The sequence below is a fragment of the Polistes dominula genome, unplaced genomic scaffold, assembly GCF_049000335.1.
Source record: "Polistes dominula isolate Pdom_NZ unplaced genomic scaffold, Pdom_raw_medaka contig_49, whole genome shotgun sequence".
Lineage (NCBI taxonomy): Eukaryota > Metazoa > Arthropoda > Insecta > Hymenoptera > Vespidae > Polistes > Polistes dominula.
The window spans coordinates 3,311,475-3,331,424 of NW_028300914.1; the positions used below are offsets into that span (position 1 = coordinate 3,311,475).

The window sequence follows — 19,950 nt, forward strand, 5'->3', positions numbered from 1 at the left end:
CTCAGCTATGTGTAAGTAGGAATCATACAGGGTCACTCGTTTATACTCTTTAGAATTCAACCAAAGGTCATTCCTGTATGTATGTATGTATGTTTGTATGTGTACCTCTTTTCTTCCCTTCTCTTTTTGTCTAACCGTAGATCGATAATACATTGAGATAAATATGACGTCGTCTCAACATTCTCTCTCATCCTTTTATCTTCATTCCTTTTTTTATTTTGTTGTTTTTTTTATTCTTTTAACACCATTCGACCTTTTTAAAAACAACTAACATAACTCGTAGAACTAGTAATATTCGAATTTTATTATACAAGTTATTCGAATGTAATATATAAATAACGTTGCTTTTTTTTAATAATTATATATAGATTAAAAATATGTATAATATTATAGTGTGTTATATTAATAATTATGTTATTTAAGTAATATATATGTAAATGGTGTTATAAACAAAGTTATGTGATTATTTTGTAACTAGTAAAAAGGGAATAGAATTTGTAATATTTAATATTAAATTTAATTATTAAATATTAGTTTTTATATTAATATTATTAATATTATTAAATATTAATTATATAATAATAAATATTCTACTAAATTGGATGAATATACTTACTTCGAAATTATTTTCCAGGTGTGACGTATAATAATATATAATAATATTATATATAATAATATAATAATTAATATATTAATATTATATATAATAATATAATAATTAATATATTAATATTCTATATAATAATATAATAATTAATATGATTATATTAAATATAATAATATAAAAATATTAATATTAGAAAAATATTAGAAAAGAATTTTGATAAAATAGTGTATGCACATATTAATAATAATTAAATAATATATTATATAATAAAACTATAATAAAAATAAAATATAAGACACGTTTTCAATGTCATATTGCATACGACAAGTAAAAAAACTATTCCTCAAGGTATTTTATTTTTTTCTTTTCTAAATCAGCATACTGCAATAACATTCGTCATTCGTGACTTTTTTGAATGTAAAAATTCAACAAAAATCCACACTGGATTTTATTTCGCTGATTATTGTATTTCTTGATATAACTTTACTAAATTATTTGCTCATTTTTGAAAAAAAGAAGAAAAAGTATACAACACTATTAATTAATTTGCAAAATATTCTATCAAGCAACGATGATATTTCTTCGATTATAAATTCGCATAATCGGCGTTAAAAAAAAAAAAGAATAAAAAAAGAAACTAAAAAAAGGAAGAAGGAAAAGCAGAAAGAAATAAATGAAATTGTATAATAAAAATGAAAGGAGATTAAAAGAACACAAATGAGAAGTTCCTTTCATTTTAATTACTTACACATCTAGATACAAATCTCATCTGACATAGCAGAGATTAGGTGTTTACTCAATTTCCTTTTTTCTTTTTTTACTTAGTATTATGCTCTAACATTTCTCTCTCTCTCTCTCTCTCTCTCTCTCTTTCTCACTTTTATTTACTACAATATATATGTATATTTATCTATGTTATCAAAATTACACTATTTCATTGAACGTTGTTAAACGCCGACAAAAAAGAATAATGCAATTATTATAGACAAAAATAATGCAATTAAATCAAAAAAATTATTTAAAAAAATAAAATAATAATCATTATAACGAATAATGATAAATTATCAAATATAAAAATGATAAGTTGTCAAAATTATTATATTTCATTGAACGTTGTTAAGCGCTGACAAAATGCAATTATTCTAAAAAAAATAATGCAATTAAATCAAGAAAATTATTTTAAAAAATAAAATAATAATCATTTTAATTATAATTAATGATAAATACAATGTTGAATTAAATTTTTCAATGATCTTATTCATCGACGTTTTATGAAAAAAAAAAAAAAACCATATAAAACTTATAAACAATTTCGTTGTCAAAAAATAATCTAATGGAAAGAAAACAAAAAAAAAAAATAAGAAAAATGTATACACATATATATATTTGAATCATTTCTAAAGTGGCACGAGCAAAAGCACGAATACATATTAGCGATTATCGTAATAATTTTTATTCGAAGAAGCAACCAACCAACCGATAGCGAACAATGATGACGATTATGGTTGACATCATTTTTTTTTTCTGATTTATTCTTTTTCGTCTTCTTTCTTTTTACCCGGTATACAACCATTTTTATTTTAGGTATGTATATTATATATTATGTGTATTTATGATATGATGTGTGTGGTGCATATGTATGTATCTATGATGTGTGTGGTGTGTATATATGTATGTATGATGTGTATAGTGTGTGTGTATGTATGTATGTATGTATGTATGTATGTATGATGTGTGTAGTGTATATGTATAATGTGTGTAGTGTGTATATATGATGTATGTAGTGTGTATGTATGTATGATAATGTGTGTGGTGTGTATGTTTATCGTTTTTTATTTTTTTTCATCTTTTCCAACTATAATAATTACGTATATCTCTTCTCTCTCTCTCTCTGTTTCATGCGTATGCAAGTGATGAAATGATAATGACAGATATAATGCATACGCACGTTGGCACTTTTACGAAGAACGAATAACGCATCATAAATGTCGTAAACGGAACTCGAAGAAGTTAGTTGGAGATGTGGGTGACTTTTGGTCTTTCTCAAAGATTTTTCTTTTTCCTTTTCTTCTGTTTCATGTTATTCCTACTATTACTAATACTATTTACTAATACTATTTACTAATACTATTTACTAATACTATTTACCATTACTATTACTATTATTAATACTACACAACTATTATTATTATTTTTTGTAATACTATCTTTATTATTTTATTATTATTATAATTACTATTATTATTATTATTATTATTATTATTATTATTATAATTAATAGAATTATGCAAAAAAAAATATCGCACCGCCAAATATTTTTCAAAAAATAATGGCGCCGACACGCATGCCATTTTGTTTTCTCTCTCTCTCTCTCTCTCTTTTCGCATACTTCGAAACTTATACGATCAACACACACAAAAGAAAGAAAAATAGGAAAAATAGGGAAAAAGAAATGGGGGAAAAAATAGAGAAAGTAAAAAAAAAAAGGAGGGTTGAGAGAGGTGGGGTGTCTAGGGAAAAAAAACAAAAAAATATGAGAATCATTATTATGGAGCGTTTTTTTTTCGATAACTCTCGACAGTCTTAAAAAAAGGACGCATGAACGATTAGAAAATACGTTTAAAATTGACAATAGGGAATTATACATATATATGTATATATATGTTCATACTTTTTCTCGCAAATTCTTATCGTCACATTTTATATCAATCAATAGAAAAATAATGATATCCTTGCCGTGGGTTTTCTAGGGTTACCAAGTTGTTAAGTTAATCCTTGAAAATTGTATTAATCGAAAAAATAAAACCTTACGCAAATTGTTTCCTAAAAAATTATCTAATTTTTTTTACCACCAATATATCAAATCAATCTCATTCGTCAATATTATTTAAATTCATCATCATATTACATCATAAAATATTGTCTATACATTTCATTAATATATGTATAGGTTATTAGATTATTATTATTATTATTATTATTATTATTACTATTATTATTATTATTAATATTATTTATCGAACTTTGTAAACTTCTTAAATTATTATCAATTATTATTTTATACAATAATAATAATAATAATTATAATTATTATTATTTGATGTAATATTTTGTTCAGTCTACCGATGCTCATTGGGTTTAATATTTTTTTTTTATTTTTACTTTTTTTTATTTTTGTAAGATTTATAATAATATATGATTATCAAAAAAAATTACACTTTGAGAAGAACACGTGTCTCACTTCGTGTGTGTGATTGAATTTGTATCAATTTGTATAACTATATATATATATATATATATATATATCGTATTACAATTAACACATTCGATTTATTTATTTATTTATTTATTACGGTAACCCCCATACCCCCATATAAAACACGCAGGGACGGTTGTCTTTTTATTATGTCGTCGCAATAGTGTTAGTACCAAAACAAAATAAACATATACGACAGACATAATATATGTTATACAAAATATACGACTGTCCACCGTAAATAGGATTTCAATATTATACACATGTAAATGTATATTTATAATAAAAAAAAAAAAAATTAAAAAATGGAGTAGAACGGAGGAACGTTTTTATCTCATTTTGGTCCCTTAAATTTAAACGTGATTTGAACGTGTGATAAATAAACATCTTCACGTCTTTGTTCGTACACGTTCATATACAAGATACACACACATATATCATTATCATTATTATTATTATTATGTCCTTTTTTGTGCGTGGAATGTATGATTGTTTATTTTCTTTTTTGCGTATTTTTTTTTCTTTTTTTTCTCTTTTTTTTTTTATAGCAAAGATTGGATATGAAAATAACATAAATGTAAAAATATATATATATATAATCAGAATCTCATAATATATCTACATTGTCTCTCTTTCTCTCAGTTTTTTTTTTTTTTTTTAGTTTTAAACTTTCTATTACTCTCTTTCGTACATTAACTTTATATCTATCTATTTCTTTCTCTCTCTTTCTTTCTTCATACATATTGCATACACACAAACACACATACGCATACAGACACGTTCTTACTATATCACCATAAACTATATTTATTCAACATTTATATATATATATATATATATATAAATGTATCTCTCTCTCTCTCTCTCTCTCTCTCTTTCCCATATAAGAAATGAGAACGTACTACAATATACAACACAATAATATGATTATTATTATTATTTTATTACTTGCTATATATATATAAAAAAAAATAATAATTGATAGGACACAAAAAAGGGAAGAAAAAAGAATAATGGAAAAATTGTATGGGAGGACAACGTGAGAAAACAAAATATAGCGGCGGTCTCTTTCTCTCTCTTCTCTCTCTCTCTCTCTCTCTCTATATATATATATATTTCTATAAAAAGGTGTATGAACAAAGGTAATATTAATGCTTTAAAGGAAACACAACTTTATATATAGGGGATGATTATATTCAACTTATGATTAATTCAATTACGTTCTTTGTTTATTGTAATTTTGTTTAAATTTAATTTTTTTACTATAGTTGAAAAATGTTTATAGCATAAAATACAATTATATTTAGTACACACTTTTATAAGGAATAAAAATAAAATAAAATGAAATACTTGAAAGAACGAATGTGATAGGAATGTTGAATAAAAAAGATAATCTACTTTTTACAATGTTATAAAAAAAAAAAAAAAGTTTTTTTCAGTGTTTTTTTTTGCCCCCCCCCCTTTTGTTTAGTTAAAGTTGTTTTTACTATCTGTTGTGATAAAACGCGGGCAGTGAGATTATACTGTGTGTAATCTTGCAGCGACGGAAAAAGGGAAAGAAAAGAAAAAAATAATATAAGATAAGGGTAAGGGAGCAAATAAAGGGACAAAGTAAAGTAAAGTAAAGAAAAAAAAAAAAGAAGGGAGACGCCGTCCTCCGATTTATCACACTATTAGAGACCGGCGATGGTCTACGAGTTCCAGAAATATTCTAAAAATATATTATACATAACCTACGACAAAATTTTTTTAGAAAAATATTTCTTATGTTCCCCCATCGGTTGATAATTACTCTCTTTATCTCTCTCTCTCTCTCTCTCTCTCTCTCTCTCTCTCTCTTTTTGCTTTCATGTTTCAAATGTTCAGTTTGTTTTTAGACCCCATATTTATGTTTTTATCTTATGGTTTATACAAAATTTATATAAAACAAATTAATAGAAAGAAAATCAAAATATTTATTACTGATCTTCTTATTTTTTTTCTTTCTTACATAACTATGGGTGAAATATTAACCCCTTGAGTGCTATGGACGCATATATGCGTTTGGTAACAAATTATCAGAGTGGTCTATCAACACATATGTATTTGTTTATATTAATGTAAAATAATATAATGTTTATTTTAAATTAATTAAATTATATTTTTATTTATTATACTTTAATTATTAAATATATGTTTATTATTAGAATTTAGTTAATAATAAACAATTCTGTTTCTTACAAAATATTTTAGGCAATTGTAAAATTCACCACTCAAAGGGTTAAAAACGAACAATGATTGAAATAAAAATCTAATTATTTTATAAAGGGGGAAGAAAAAGGGGTCTTATATATATATTTTTATTTTCTTTCTTAATTTCTATATCATTCATTTGTTAATCGTTCCCATTCGTTTTGGTATCACTTATGTAAATTCACTTCTGTAGGATGAACTTACATAAATGATTAACATGAAAGTGGTGATTTGTATTAATCGTCGAATGGCAATCGCAAGAATCTCAGGGTATTTCTTCATCAAGAATAAAGAAAACGATAAATCATAATCAAACTTAAAGAAAGAAAAGCGCGAGTTAAGTGGAGGGAGAAAAAAAAGCAAGATTAGAACTATAATCAATGGCTATGGCGATATTGATTAATAGTAGTCGTTTTTTTTTCTTTTTTTTTTTTTTATTTATTTTTCTTAAAGCGCTATCAACAAGCATGTGTGTGGCGTATTAAATAGATAATCATGACTGGATCCTTTCGTAAACGAAATGAATTCTCAAATAATTATTTTTATTATTATTATTTTGAGATACCACGAGAGGATCAGTCGACGAAAACAAAGAAAAATATTCTTGCGATTGCGTTGGATTTTCGATTGAAAATAATCCATAGATTTTTTTATCCTCGACTTCTCATTCTCCTATCTTTTTTATTTTTTCACAATGACTATTTTTTTTTTTTAATAACGAATGACTTTCAGGACAAAAATTGGATAAAACAGCAATGATTGAATTGTAACAAAAATGAAATTGATTAGACCGTTTCTTTGCCCTGTAACTTTAAGGCCAGATCTGATACAAGTTGCTTGTAAACCAACGGGTCGATATTCTTACCCAATTGATAAAGGATGAACCAATCGCCTATTTGACATTTTTGTGCGATCATTTCGATATCATGTTTGTCGGATAAACGTGAACGGGCACGAAGCAACATTAAACGCAACTTTGGTCCGGCAATAACAGCAGCACGATAAGCCAAACTGAGACCGCTCAATACAGCAAGGATAATGAACCAGAACCATAGGAACACGTAGATCTTCTCGTTGACGATGTTCAATGGAAGTACGCAGAGTCCGTCGAACTTTTGTACTGTACCGGAAGCACCATATTTGTGGAAGGTACACTTGGTTACCTTTGGAAACACACGGGACATAGGATCATCCCGATCCTCCGGTTCTAATTCGGTGAATTTGACTACGTCAGAGCCGTATGTTGAAAATTCTCCATCCAAAAAGAAATCCATGAAGTATATTTGTCCAACGACGTTGATGAAATTCAAAATTTCGCAGAAGAAAAATCGATAAGCGTAAAAGTTTTGAGAATGCAAATTCAATGCCAAATAATCGACCAATAATTTTCTTCTCTCGCATTTGATTTCTTCGTTGGTAAGATGGCAATTAAGGTCGAGCATTAACATCTTAATCCTACCGGCTTCCCAATTTTTCCAAAGATAACGTGGCACGTAAAATAATATCGCTTGGAAAAATAGGGTGAAACATACCCACTGATAATACTTGTGATATTTAACTTCATCCACCCCTTCTACGTGATTACGTACACCAGCGTGTGCGACGTCCTGACCAACTATACCACCACGATTTGGTACGGTAAAGGTTGAATAGATCCAGCAATAAGTGTCCATTACGTTGGCCGGTATTTCATCAACAATACAGTCGATAGGGTCGCCGATATACTGTCTCGAGGTTACCAGCAAGGAAAACGCGATCAGTATGATCACGGTTGCTTTATAATGCAAACGAAATACATTATTGTCGATGCACACGGAGTCTAACTTGAGTAGACCCTTCACTGAGCCAAAAACATCAAACATGATTGCTGTTTTTCTCTTATACTATAATAATCTTATAATTTCAATAATAAATTTGTCTTTTCGTCCACTTCCTTTTCCGTAACAAGAAATGTTATCCTTCTCTCTTAATTGTAATCACAATGATAAACAGAGAGGATTTCTTGAAAAACAAAAAGTCAAATAATGTAAACAATAGTCTCAATTACAGAAACTTCCTTTCGTTTTTTTCGTTTTCTTCTTCCGTGAAGAAACGCGGTGCAACGACCACCTTGCAGCAGCAGCACCGTGTTTATTCTTTATATAGGCGAAAACGTGAATGAACCACGTGCTTGTTGACGACGACTATCGAAGATAGCGCGCGCGTCCTCCTCCTGTTGCGCTTCGAGATCGAATCACTACGCGCACGAGTGCTGTATTAAACGGCGACTATGCACTAGGACCGTCTGTAAAGCACAGACCCGTCACCGAGCAGTTCTCTTCTGTAATGGCTGCGTTCAGAAATGCCGTACGACACGAGGACACAACTGCGCGCGCGAGTTCTACCGAAGTTGCGTTCCCTTTTGCTTTTCTCTTTCTACTTCCTGCGCGCCCTTTCCCTATCTCTCTTATTCTTCCCTCTCTCCCTTTCTTTCTTCTCTATCTGTCTCTCTCTCTCTCTCTCGTTTCTTCTTCGATTCGTCTGGTAGAGTCTCTTTCTCCCCCCTCTCTCTCTCTCTCTTGTATATATTACTAGACTTTCTCTCCCTCTTTCACTCTAGAGAACTAACTCGTCGACTGTAGGATACCCGTGTCGGGAGCCGAGAAACTGTTCGTTGCTTCTGCTTGCAAGGGGAGATTCCGTCCCCCACTTTTATGACGCGACTATACCATCTCCCTCTTACCGAACGCGTCACCACTACCAATGCCGTCCCACGATCTCTTTCCCTCTATCCTTTTCCAATGCGCACGCGTATAATATACTTAACCAATTTCTCTGCTTCTTCTTCTTCTCTCTCTCTCTCTCTCTCTCTCTTTCTCTCTGTCGTTTACCTATTTCTCTTTTTAGCCTTTTAACGGTCAAACTCATGGGGGCACATACTCCGTACGGCCCTTCGGATGATTTCGGATGAAATCGAATGAAATCGTGACTCGGTTACCCCCTCCATCAAATTTGTTTTTCGAAGCATGCGCTGTAGTACGCGGCAACAGCGGCGGCTGCAGTGGCGCTGTTACCATGGTAACCAATAGCTGTGTGAATGCTAGATATTTGTTGGAACAAAAATAAATGACAATTTTTAATATACATGGATATTAAAACTAGCCTAATTGATTATCATTTGCTAAATTATTATCAATTTTCAATTTAGTTCATTGAATAATCTCTCAATCTCTCTTTCCAAATATAAAAATAACTAATTCAAAAATCAACTATCTAATTAGTAAGGTTTCATTCAATGAATATATGTAATACTTCTTACCTATGAAATTTACGTGTAAATCGTAAATAATTTAGATCTCATTTAGATCGTAAGTGTCAGATAATTGAGAAAATCTCGTTGGTACAATTTGTATTTCAACAAAGATGTTCCCGGATATGAAATAACATGCAGGAGTGGCATTTAATGTTTAGCTTGCGGTGAAATACGATAAATACATATATGTATGTATATATCTATCCGATGTTTCCCACGGTCTTTCGATCCTTTCGATAAATCATTTTTATCGATATAATACAATACTTCATTTAAATACAAACATTAACTTTGGATATTTATCTAATGGACAAGTTAACGCCTCATTCAAAGAAATTGTATTAATTGTAGAATTTGAGATCCAAGACTCTATTGTTAGAAACGAATGTGATTGTAATCCATTCCTATAAAATTATTATAGCATATGATGTAATTAATCATAACTCGCGAATCGTCACGAGTGTACCAAGAATTTAAGAATAGAACTTCTTCACTGACAAGACGTTGGGATCGGATAACAAGAGATATGAAAGCACAATGATAATTATAGTTAGATAAAATGTTACTTTAATGTGAGCTTAAAATAATCTTTAAAAGATTGAATATATATATATATATATATATATATATATATATATATATATATATATATTTATTTATTTTCACAATTTAAAGAAAATTTGATTATAATGTTATTTTAATGATTGAATCAATTTTTGAGTAGAAAATAGCTCGTTAATTATTATTTAATTGCAGTCTTATCATTTTTCTTTTAAATGATTCATTTAATTTCTACAAATTCATCAACTTACGTATAATAATATAAATAAAAAATATTTTTTAAAATTATTTGCTAAAGGGAGTAGACTCATATTATAGAGCACATCTCCAAGGTCGGTCCTGTGGCGCAACGGATAACGCGTCTGACTACGGATCAGAAGATTCCAGGTTCGAATCCTGGCAGGATCGTGTAATTTTTTTTATCAATTTTAATACAAATATGATTTCTAAATTGGTATACTTATGTATTAACATAAATTTATAAATACATATTATTTTTCAATATGTGATTATTACGATGTACAAAGTTTTATACGATTCTATCAAAAAATTTGAATTATACTACCCTATAATCGTACAAATTTCTTTTATATTTTAACATAAAGAAAAAACCCTTGTAAAGATAAGCTTCAATCGGAGCAATTGAACTATCTAAGAAACGGAAACACGTATTCGTTCTAATCAGTACGTATGAATACTACCTTCCTGCCTATCATGTATCATACTTATATGTTTCATCAACTTAATTCAGTATTTCGTCTAGGTATCATCAGAAAAGACATATTTCTTCTAATAAATCATGAAATACGAGATCAATTATGAAACCATCTATTAATATTTGTCCACGTCCACGTGGTGTGCCTGAGGCAGAGAACAATGTGAAAGAGAACCGCTGATGCCAGTCAGCGTTTACTCACGTTTCTCACGGTCGAAGCATTCGAAATACATACATACTACAAGCCGTTGTGGCATACCTCGAAAATCCCTGTGTGCTTTCTCGATCCTTGGATCCTTTCTACGTTCAAATGAATGGGATAGTCACGACGTTGGTTTTTAACGTCTACGAAAGTGCAAGAAAGTCTTTCGGCTCTTTTACAATCATTTCAACGTTTAAAGGCAAAAAGAAGAAGAAAATTGGATTGGCTGGGATTAAGTATATACTTTCACTGGCATGGTCTCTCTTAAGCACAAGCATCTATCGACCTATCGTCTTTTGTCCGAAATAAGAAAAAAAAAAGAAGAAGAAGAAAAGAATAAAGCACGATAGAATATAAAAGGATCTGCTTAACGTCATGGAAACTAATTGGAAGCGAGCGTGTAGTCGGATGGGTCAAATAAATTAACCCATCGTGGTTGCTTCTTTGAAATGTAAGGAAGGGAAGGGCTAGTTGCAAAATACGTGTAAAACGAGAAGGACCATCAAGGAGAATACTGAAGATCGTTTGTATTGAAATGCATGAAAATTCTTCTTCTATCATATCTTATCATTTTTCTTAAGATGTGTGTAACCGAGAATTTCTAAATTCACCTGTAATTTTCTATCGGATATATCTATATAAGTATAAGTATATTTCAATAATACAAGTTCATTTAAATCATTTGAATACGGTGTGGGTATTATTAATCAACCGCAACGAGATTCTTACGTTTATTCAAGTTAATGAAAAGAAAGAAAAGAAACAAAAGGTCGACGATCCGCCCTCGAGCTTAGCTATTATAATTCATATTTGGATCCCCATATTCATAGTTAGACTTCTGAATAGGCATTCCTTCGAATTGCCAAAGAATTTTTTAGCATGATGGGGTTTCTCTTACCTGCGGTCTGCGGACAGGCATCGACAAGGCGCGATACTCGATACGTCAGATGCTTATACGTATATACAAACACGTGTTACTGTATATTACTTATATAAAGGTATGTGTAAGTAGCAAGTATATACTACCTGCGACTCCTCGAAGTCAACTCTGAGATGTTGGAGGAGAGAACAAGAGAAAGGAGAGAAAGGGAGGGGCCGGTTTTTCTGGTTTTGGTGTGCCTCAACCTTGCAAACTTTGCTTGCTTCTTTGCTGAGGTTTACGTACGGGAAGATACCTCGTTTTAAACAGACATTTTAAATCACTTATTGTTATAAAGAAAAATTTGTACTCCTGTAAATTGAATCATCTTCTATTCCCTTCTTTCTTTTCCTCTTTTGATACAAATTTACTTCGGCAGTAATCCAATTAAAATATAAACAGAGCAGTAATCCTTTATCCAAATTGCATTCCGCATTCCTCTCATTTCGTAATTCGGAAATGTTTCATTCGATATCCGGTTAAACGTTTAATTATTGGCGGAACATTCAAATTGTTCTTAAATTACCGTTATCTTTCTCCTTCTCTTTCTTCTGATGGTTACTACACGCAACCCACAACCTTCGACCTTGGGCTATTAAGAGAAAAGAGTATCTTATTATCTTTGGATCATTTTTATTCTTCATTCTTCGGATACTATAATATTGTAATATATAAATAATTAATAAAATAACTGTAACATTTATCAATATTTGAATATTAATGAATTTCATTAACGATAAGTTTAAAAATTCCGATTAAATTAACCGTTGCTTTTTTTTTTCTTTATAAAACGCTTGTTTCAATAATTTCGTTTACATAAACATATCAAGTTTTTCTTTATCGATATAGTTTTTCTTACTTACATTATCCTTCAGTTTGTTTTTTCTCCATTAGACGATAATCGTAAAATGAACATGAGTCGCCATCTATGAGAAATATTTGACATCTGACTTTACTGTAAGTACTTGTTGTTGTTTATTTTTTTACTCTGCAGTTTTCTGCCTAATTAATAAGCATTACGCAGTAAATACGACAACATATAAATCAAGTAATCTAATGCAAATAATCTCACAAGGTTTTTACAATAAGAATAATAATTATTGTGATCTCATTGCATACTTGCAGTCTGGTAACTAAAGGAGAAGAAAAATGTCGACTGTAAGTAAAGTTTTCTATGATCAATACTATTTACTATTATTCTTCATGAGAATGTCTATCTTATTTACTTATTTAAAATAATAATAATAATATTACATATTTTCTTCATTATTTGTCTGTCTATGTGTTATTAACAAACGTTTCGTTTGTTTTTTTCTGTCAGTTAGAAAAATTGTACTCACCAAGCGAATGGAGTAAAAGATTTAAATCACCCGAGATGATGTCTCGATATTTAATTTTTGCAGCAGATGGTACGACTACTTTAATTGTTTAAGTCCTAATAAAAAAAGAAAAAAAAACATAACAAAAAAATAATAAATACAAATTTGAAAAACAATCTGAAAAATATAATTGATAATAAAAAATTGTTTTACAGTAACGAAAAAGGCACGAAACACTACGAAATGCATTTTGGATATTCCATATGGTTCAACAGAACGCACGAAATACGATATTTATGGAACAGATTTGCCTGATGGTATCAATGAATAATTAAGAAAAAAAAAAAAAAAAAGAAAAAAAAACTAGTTAAAATGTAATTATTGTATTTTCTTTTTTTTTTTGTTCTTAGACGCGCCAATTTTAATATTTATTCACGGTGGTTATTGGCAAGAATTTAGCAAAGATTTCGCAGGGTTTGCGGTATCAGTTCTCGTTAAAAATAAAATTAAAGTAGCAGTCGTCGGTTTTGATTTATGTCCCGACGGTAAGATCTATTTACAAATTTTTTTACTGTTATATGATTATAATTAAACGAATATTAGAAAAAAAAAAGAAGAAAAAAAAAACTAAAATCAACTCGTTGAATTAATAATTAATTTGTTGTTCTCAGTTAAATTGAAAGACATCGTTTCACAAATCAAAATTGCGGTAGAAAAGATCGTAAGTTCTGCTCAAAATTCCGGATGTCGGTATGTATAATTATAAAATCCACATTTTTTTATATTAATAAAAATTATTAATATAATTCTTACATACAAATATCTATTATTGCGCGATATTATTGAACATTAACATAATATACAACAGGTGCGTCTGGATCGCTGGTCATAGTTCCGGTGCACATTTGACAGCCGCCCTATTACATGATACAATATGGATTAAATATATGACAGAATTAGGATACTTTAAATTAATTAAAGGTGTTTTGCTCATTGGCGGAATTTATAATATAGAACCTGTTGTCAACACCTCATACAACGAAGCTTTGAAACTTACGGAGTAAGTATATTGTATCATCATTTTTTGTTTTTCGTTTCTTACATACAATATTTGTTAACAATATTTTTTTTACAGAGATGATATTAAAGAATTCAGTTTGACTACTCTTGACACTAAAGAATATGCTCCCATTAAAAATTTGAAAGTAATTGTGACTGTAGGAGAGTATGATTCTCCTATATTTATTAATGAAACACGCGAATATGCTCAAGTAAGTGTACTTCTATTGTATAAAATTAATCAAATTCTTATGCGATATGATAAATTAATTAAACACTGTTGTCTATTTTATTCTACTTTGTTTCTGTTTTGTTTTTGTTTCCAGAAAGCTATGTCTTTCGTGGATAAGGTAGAATACATCTTATTACGTGACATCGATCATTTTGACATAGTAGAAAATTTATTGAATGCTGATTTTGTTTTAACACAGTTAATAATGCAACATATGAATGCATAAAAATATTATTATTACCTAAAATAAATAATTAAAAAAAAGAAAGAATACATACACACATTCATACGTACGCGCATACATACTTTTAATAACTTTTGTATGTATTATTCAATTTATAATTGTATTATTTCTACATATAAATACAATGGTTTCAATATTTAAATACATATATAAAATATTCAACACTAAAGCATATGTACTAATAATTATAAGTATTGTTAGATCATACATATCGTCAGAGTAATCAAGGTATATTTGTCTCGTTTGCAGTCATTTTGAATTATTTTCTGAATTCTTTTTAACAGGCACTCCTACTAAATTCTTATCAAATTCTTCCGCTGGTATAAGAAGATGCATAATCTTTTTTTCTTGTCTTGTCTCGTTATTATTCTCTTTACTACTTATATTTTGTCGATCAGAAGAATGTGGCAAATGTATAATAGTATTATGGGAACCTAAATCAACTACTTTTTTAAATAAAGTTATGGGTTTAAACTTTGCTTTATCTATTTGTTTTGCATTTAATTTTAAATAATTATTAGTAATATTTTTAACGCTAATAATATTTTTGTCTTGAAAATTTGTGGGTAGTAAAAAAGTTTTGTATTTTTTTTCGAAGCATTTGTTGTCACTTTTAATTTATAATTAGGTAAACTTACTTTTGACCCAGTTACATCATTAGTTAGATCAATTACCTCTTTCGATGGTCCGTTTTCTTCATTTTGAACTTTTTGCTTGTTATCTTCCCAGGTTGTAGGATGTTTTGCAAATGAACGTACCCGTAATATAGGTTTGTTATCTGCCTTTGTTTTATTGCAGTCATCATTATCCAGTGGTACAATTTCATCATTTTTATCTACAAAATATATACTATCATTATATGACAAATACAAAATTAATTCCATATTTAAATACTTCATTCTTTTTTAAATAATATTAGCTACTAATTTTACCTTTTGTGTCATTGTTATTTAATGTTGATGGTGGTTGAATTACTGATGTTTCTGATTTTGTCGATGAACTAGATTTTTCAATCACATTTTCAGAACACTCAACTACTTTTTTTACATTTGTTATCAGTACATCTTCGTTATCTTTATCTGTACAAGTCTTTGATAAATCATTCTCCAATTTAGTTCCATTTTCCAGAGAATTACTTGTTGTTTCATTTTTATTTGGTTCACTATTAATAATGTTATCTTCATTGTCATTGTCATCTTCACCTTTATTTTCATCTTTGTTTTTATCTTCATCTTCATCTTCATCTTCATCGTCCTCTTCACTATTTTCATCTTCATCCTTAGATTCTACATTGCTGTCTTCGTTATCATCATTTTCCGTATTAGCATCATCTTCTGGTAATATCATTTCTTCTTGTTTTTTCACAAAATCTTGAAATATTTTACTTAGCTTTTGCTGACCAATCACATGATTATCACGTAATTTTTTAGCAAGTTCTTGATCTTTCAAAGCTGGATCTTCTTCTTTATTTTCCAAAGATAAAGAAAATGTATCCCAGTAATCAATACGCCTAGCACGTTGTAAATGTTCTCCCAAATCGGTAAAAGCTTTTTTGGCTTTATAACAGATATTAATTAGGATATATAAAGTTAGTTTTTATTACATATTTAATCCTTTTTCTACGGCATGCAACTGGGATATACAATACTAAATGAAAGTGAATTTTAGGTTATAAAAATAAACTATGGTTAAGACTTTGTGTTTTGACTGCTAGTTCCGTAGTAGAAAAAGGATTAAATTATTATTGTTAGAATACACTTACCAATTTGAGCTTGCTTCTGTTTAGATAATCCTAAATTATTTCTTTCATTACAACTTGAAACACATTTCAATATATCTCTGTAATCTGGAAATATTAAATCATCCGTAAATCTGCCATTCTTCTTTAATTTGTTTCTTTTAGTGATCTTTGAATTAATGAAATTGGTAATTGCATAATCAACGCTACTAATTTGAGTTGTATTTAAATGTTTGGGTCTCAAGTATGGACGACCTGCATCTTGATTATCACCAGTTATGCGACAATATTCATTATATAATTGGACCATTCTTTCTTTATATTTTTCAAGCTTAATGTAGTTACTGTCATCTTCATCATCAAAGTTTACTTCACGCTCTTCTAATATTTTGATTCTTTTACTACAAATATTCATTGCTTTTTCTATTTTCTTCAATTTTCTTTTCATATTAGAATTCATGGTATCATCTTCAAAATCTTCTTCATCTGTTTCTTTTATATTATTCACAACACTTGAAGATGAAGATGCTTGAGAATTCAATGATACATCTTTACAAACTTTTGTTTTATTCGTTTCATTTTGTAAAGCACTTTTTGAATTTTTATTAGATTTAGATTTCATCTCAATCTTGACATCCATAATATGTTGATATATCATATTATCGGAAGACAAAATGTCATTGCGCTTTTTGTTCAAAAAATTTTGAAAAGCTTCAGATTTTACATATACAGGACTCATTTGTTCATACCGTCTTTTAAGTTTATTAACTATTACTTCCATTGCGGGTTCTCGTCTTTTTTGTAAACACAAACTTAAAAAACTAGGAAATATATCTTGTTCTGGAAGGGATATATTTTTTTTCTCCTTTACGATCAACTGTGGCTTTAAATTTTTCTTATTTACAGGTACAGTTGAATATTTTTCCGTTACGACACCATTTTCTTTACAACTATCTTTTGTTATTAGACTATTTGTCTCTTGACATGATTCTATCTTAATTCTTTTATCTTTACCATTATTCTTTACATCACTAGTCCCATCTATTTCTGATATTTTACGTTTTTTATTAATTATATATTGTCCTGCATTACTACATGCAATTGCTGTAATTTCATTTGAAACATTAAGCTTAGTAACTTTATTGCTGCAGGGTTGAGGTTTTTCTTTATCGTTTATCTACAAGAAATTATATAAATAAATTCAAAAATAATGACAAATATTAATCATTATTATTTTCATGTAACAATAGATATAAAAAATAAAAGAGATAAAGTTTGATAAATTAACAAACCTTTTCATTTTCATCGTCAGATGAGATACAGATAACTTCTCTTTTATCCATGACAATAACCTTGCTTTTGTCTTGAACTCTTCTGTTGGTTACAATTTATGAAAAATCATTCAAATGACGAATGAATATTCATAGAAATTATTACGAATTAACAGCATTGATAATAAATTCCTTTCTTTTATCACTAATTTTGATTTTAAAAGAAAATAAACTTTTATATGACATAAAACACAAAACCACAATATATTACATATTACCACAATATATTACATATTAACGGAAATGTTGATTATACGTTATTATTTTTCTTCCCATTCTTCCGTTTGATGTTTCAAATAATAGGATAAATTCAAAATAAAATTTAATAGATACACAGCATAAAAAATACAGTTTCATAAAAGATAATTTAGAAACGCGCTGTAGGAAATTACCCACTGTTACCAACATAATCAATTTCAATATGATAAGATTAACGGAAAAATGGAAATGACATTTTCTAATATTAAATAATAAATAAATAAACATAATAATAAATATATTACGTAGAATAATCTTGTAAATATTTCTAAAAATACATTTTGCATAATTTCAATAAAAATATAATTTCATTATTGGTAAAATCATTTTCTTAAGGATTTTCTTCGGATACATGTAAACGGACCTTAAAGTTATTTTACGATTATTTCCATAAGGTAGCATCACTTGTTCCAAAATTACATTTAAACTTCACAGACAGTTAGTTTATATATATATATATATATATTTTTTTTTTTTTAAATATTATACTTCAAGATGATAACGATGGATACGATTATGTTAGAATTGTATGATGTTCTATTCAAAATACGTTATCCTGAAATTACCAAAGCAAAACCAGATAATATAGATTCTACTATATTATCTGGTGAAAATAGAATTCATTTACTATCGTGGTTACTAACAGAAAAATTACCTACGTTATCAATTGAATTAGGAAAACTTCAAGGTCCTGTTTTACAAGGTACACTATATTAAGTATAGCAATTAATATAGTGCATTTTTAACATATTTAGTAATTATGAATACTAATTCATACATGTGTTATTTTTCAAAATAATCTTCACTATTTTTAAACATTAATTTGTACTATTACTTTAACATGAAAATAATTTCAATTTAATACATCTACTTATTTCTTTTTAGATAAACTCGTTAAGTATTATTCTCAGCTTGGAATTAGTCTTGACAAAGATATATTATTGGTAAATGATTATTAATAAATAATAAATAAATTTAAATTTGAACTATTCATTTAATAATATCTTATTTTACTTTCAAGGGTAATTGTACATTAGAGGAACAATTTTCTACTTTAGTCAGATTATTAAAATTTATTAAAAAGATTCATGCAGATTCAAATGATGTTTCTACCACCAAGGAAGAGCATACAGTTGCTAATTTATTAAAAGTTAATAAACAAATTCTTTTATATCAATTTACCAATTATATAATCAACGTGTAATACAATTTTTTTTTTTTAAATCTGCAGATGCATTTAACTGAAGATACCGATAATTTGAACAATGTATCTTCAAAAATGAGTTATTCAGAAGCTGTTAAATATTTTGAAGAATTACGAATATTAGACGAACCTAAGGAGTTTAATAAAACCTCTATAGAAAAAGAATTATTAGAATTTAGTGTAGGTATTAAGATTTGTTCGTTTTAATTATCAGATCTATATGTAGTTATATTTATAATAGGAGAATGGTGAAGAAACGAATAATACTGAAAAACCAAAGGATTTTATTTCACGAATGGAAATGTTGAAGGATACCTACGATTCTATTTCTTCTTACTTTGTATCAACTGAGAAAGATGAAAATACTGCAGTAAATTGTATGGATGAATATTTCAAAAATATGCTATCTGAATTTGAAATATTTACAAAGGTAATATATTATTCTTTTGAAATTTAATGATCTTTGTATATAAATTATACTAATAATTGTTTCTTATAGATGTTACATTTTAAAAATGAGATACCCAAACTTGCATTACCAAAGCCGTCAGAAGAAATCAGTCTCAATAAACAATCATTTAATTCTATTATAGAGGACATTAGGATATCTACAGATGATATTAAATATATGTGTAACGATAATTAATTATTTTATATATCGTTTTTTGTTTCCACATAATTCAAAACAAAAAATAATAAAATGCGATGATGAATACGAAAGAAATCGGTTCATATGGTGTTTGAATATATGCGAATTAAATTAATATCATGTAATATAGAA

The 19,950-nt window shown here is 28.2% G+C and overlaps 4 protein-coding genes and 1 non-coding gene across 6 annotated transcripts; 3 read left to right on the top strand and 2 right to left on the bottom strand.

Moving 5' to 3' along the window:
• Window positions 1-1,325: 1,325 nt before the first annotated feature.
• Inx2 (innexin 2) lies at window positions 1,326-8,909 on the bottom strand. Its single transcript, XM_089179857.1, has one exon. The coding sequence runs from the start codon at window positions 7,955-7,957 to the stop codon at window positions 6,881-6,883; it is 1,077 nt and encodes a 358-aa protein (XP_089035983.1). The 5' UTR covers window positions 7,958-8,909; the 3' UTR covers window positions 1,326-6,880.
• Window positions 8,910-10,283: 1,374 nt separating this feature from the next.
• Window positions 10,284-10,356, top strand: TRNAR-ACG (transfer RNA arginine (anticodon ACG)). Its single transcript has one exon. It is a non-coding gene; the product is annotated as a tRNA-Arg (tRNA).
• Window positions 10,357-12,785: 2,429 nt separating this feature from the next.
• Window positions 12,786-14,780, top strand: KFase (kynurenine formamidase). 2 transcript variants are annotated; one of them, XM_015325905.2, is made up of 8 exons: window positions 12,789-12,942; window positions 13,106-13,193; window positions 13,319-13,420; window positions 13,514-13,648; window positions 13,775-13,853; window positions 13,972-14,163; window positions 14,239-14,374; window positions 14,489-14,780. In XM_015325905.2, exons 1-8 carry the CDS (start codon window positions 12,934-12,936, stop codon window positions 14,618-14,620), a joined length of 873 nt encoding a protein of 290 aa, XP_015181391.1. In that variant the 5' UTR covers window positions 12,789-12,933; the 3' UTR covers window positions 14,621-14,780. The 2 variants fall into 2 exon arrangements, with proteins under 2 accessions (XP_015181390.1, XP_015181391.1); XM_015325904.2 differs by having other exon boundaries at window positions 12,786-12,942; window positions 14,239-14,780.
• Daxx (Daxx-like protein) lies at window positions 14,545-17,809 on the bottom strand. The gene is given in 5 exon segments (XM_015325902.2): window positions 14,545-15,228; window positions 15,231-15,473; window positions 15,571-16,194; window positions 16,401-17,553; window positions 17,669-17,809. Coding segments are annotated over 5 exon segments (2,412 nt in total). The 5' UTR covers window positions 17,720-17,809; the 3' UTR covers window positions 14,545-14,887.
• Window positions 17,810-18,433: 624 nt separating this feature from the next.
• LOC107068964 (uncharacterized) lies at window positions 18,434-19,893 on the top strand. The gene is made up of 6 exons (XM_089169857.1): window positions 18,434-18,668; window positions 18,851-18,909; window positions 18,987-19,115; window positions 19,197-19,349; window positions 19,411-19,599; window positions 19,669-19,893. The coding sequence occupies exons 1-6, from the start codon at window positions 18,461-18,463 to the stop codon at window positions 19,813-19,815; spliced, it is 885 nt and encodes a 294-aa protein (XP_089025983.1). The 5' UTR covers window positions 18,434-18,460; the 3' UTR covers window positions 19,816-19,893.
• Window positions 19,894-19,950: the final 57 nt, after the last annotated feature.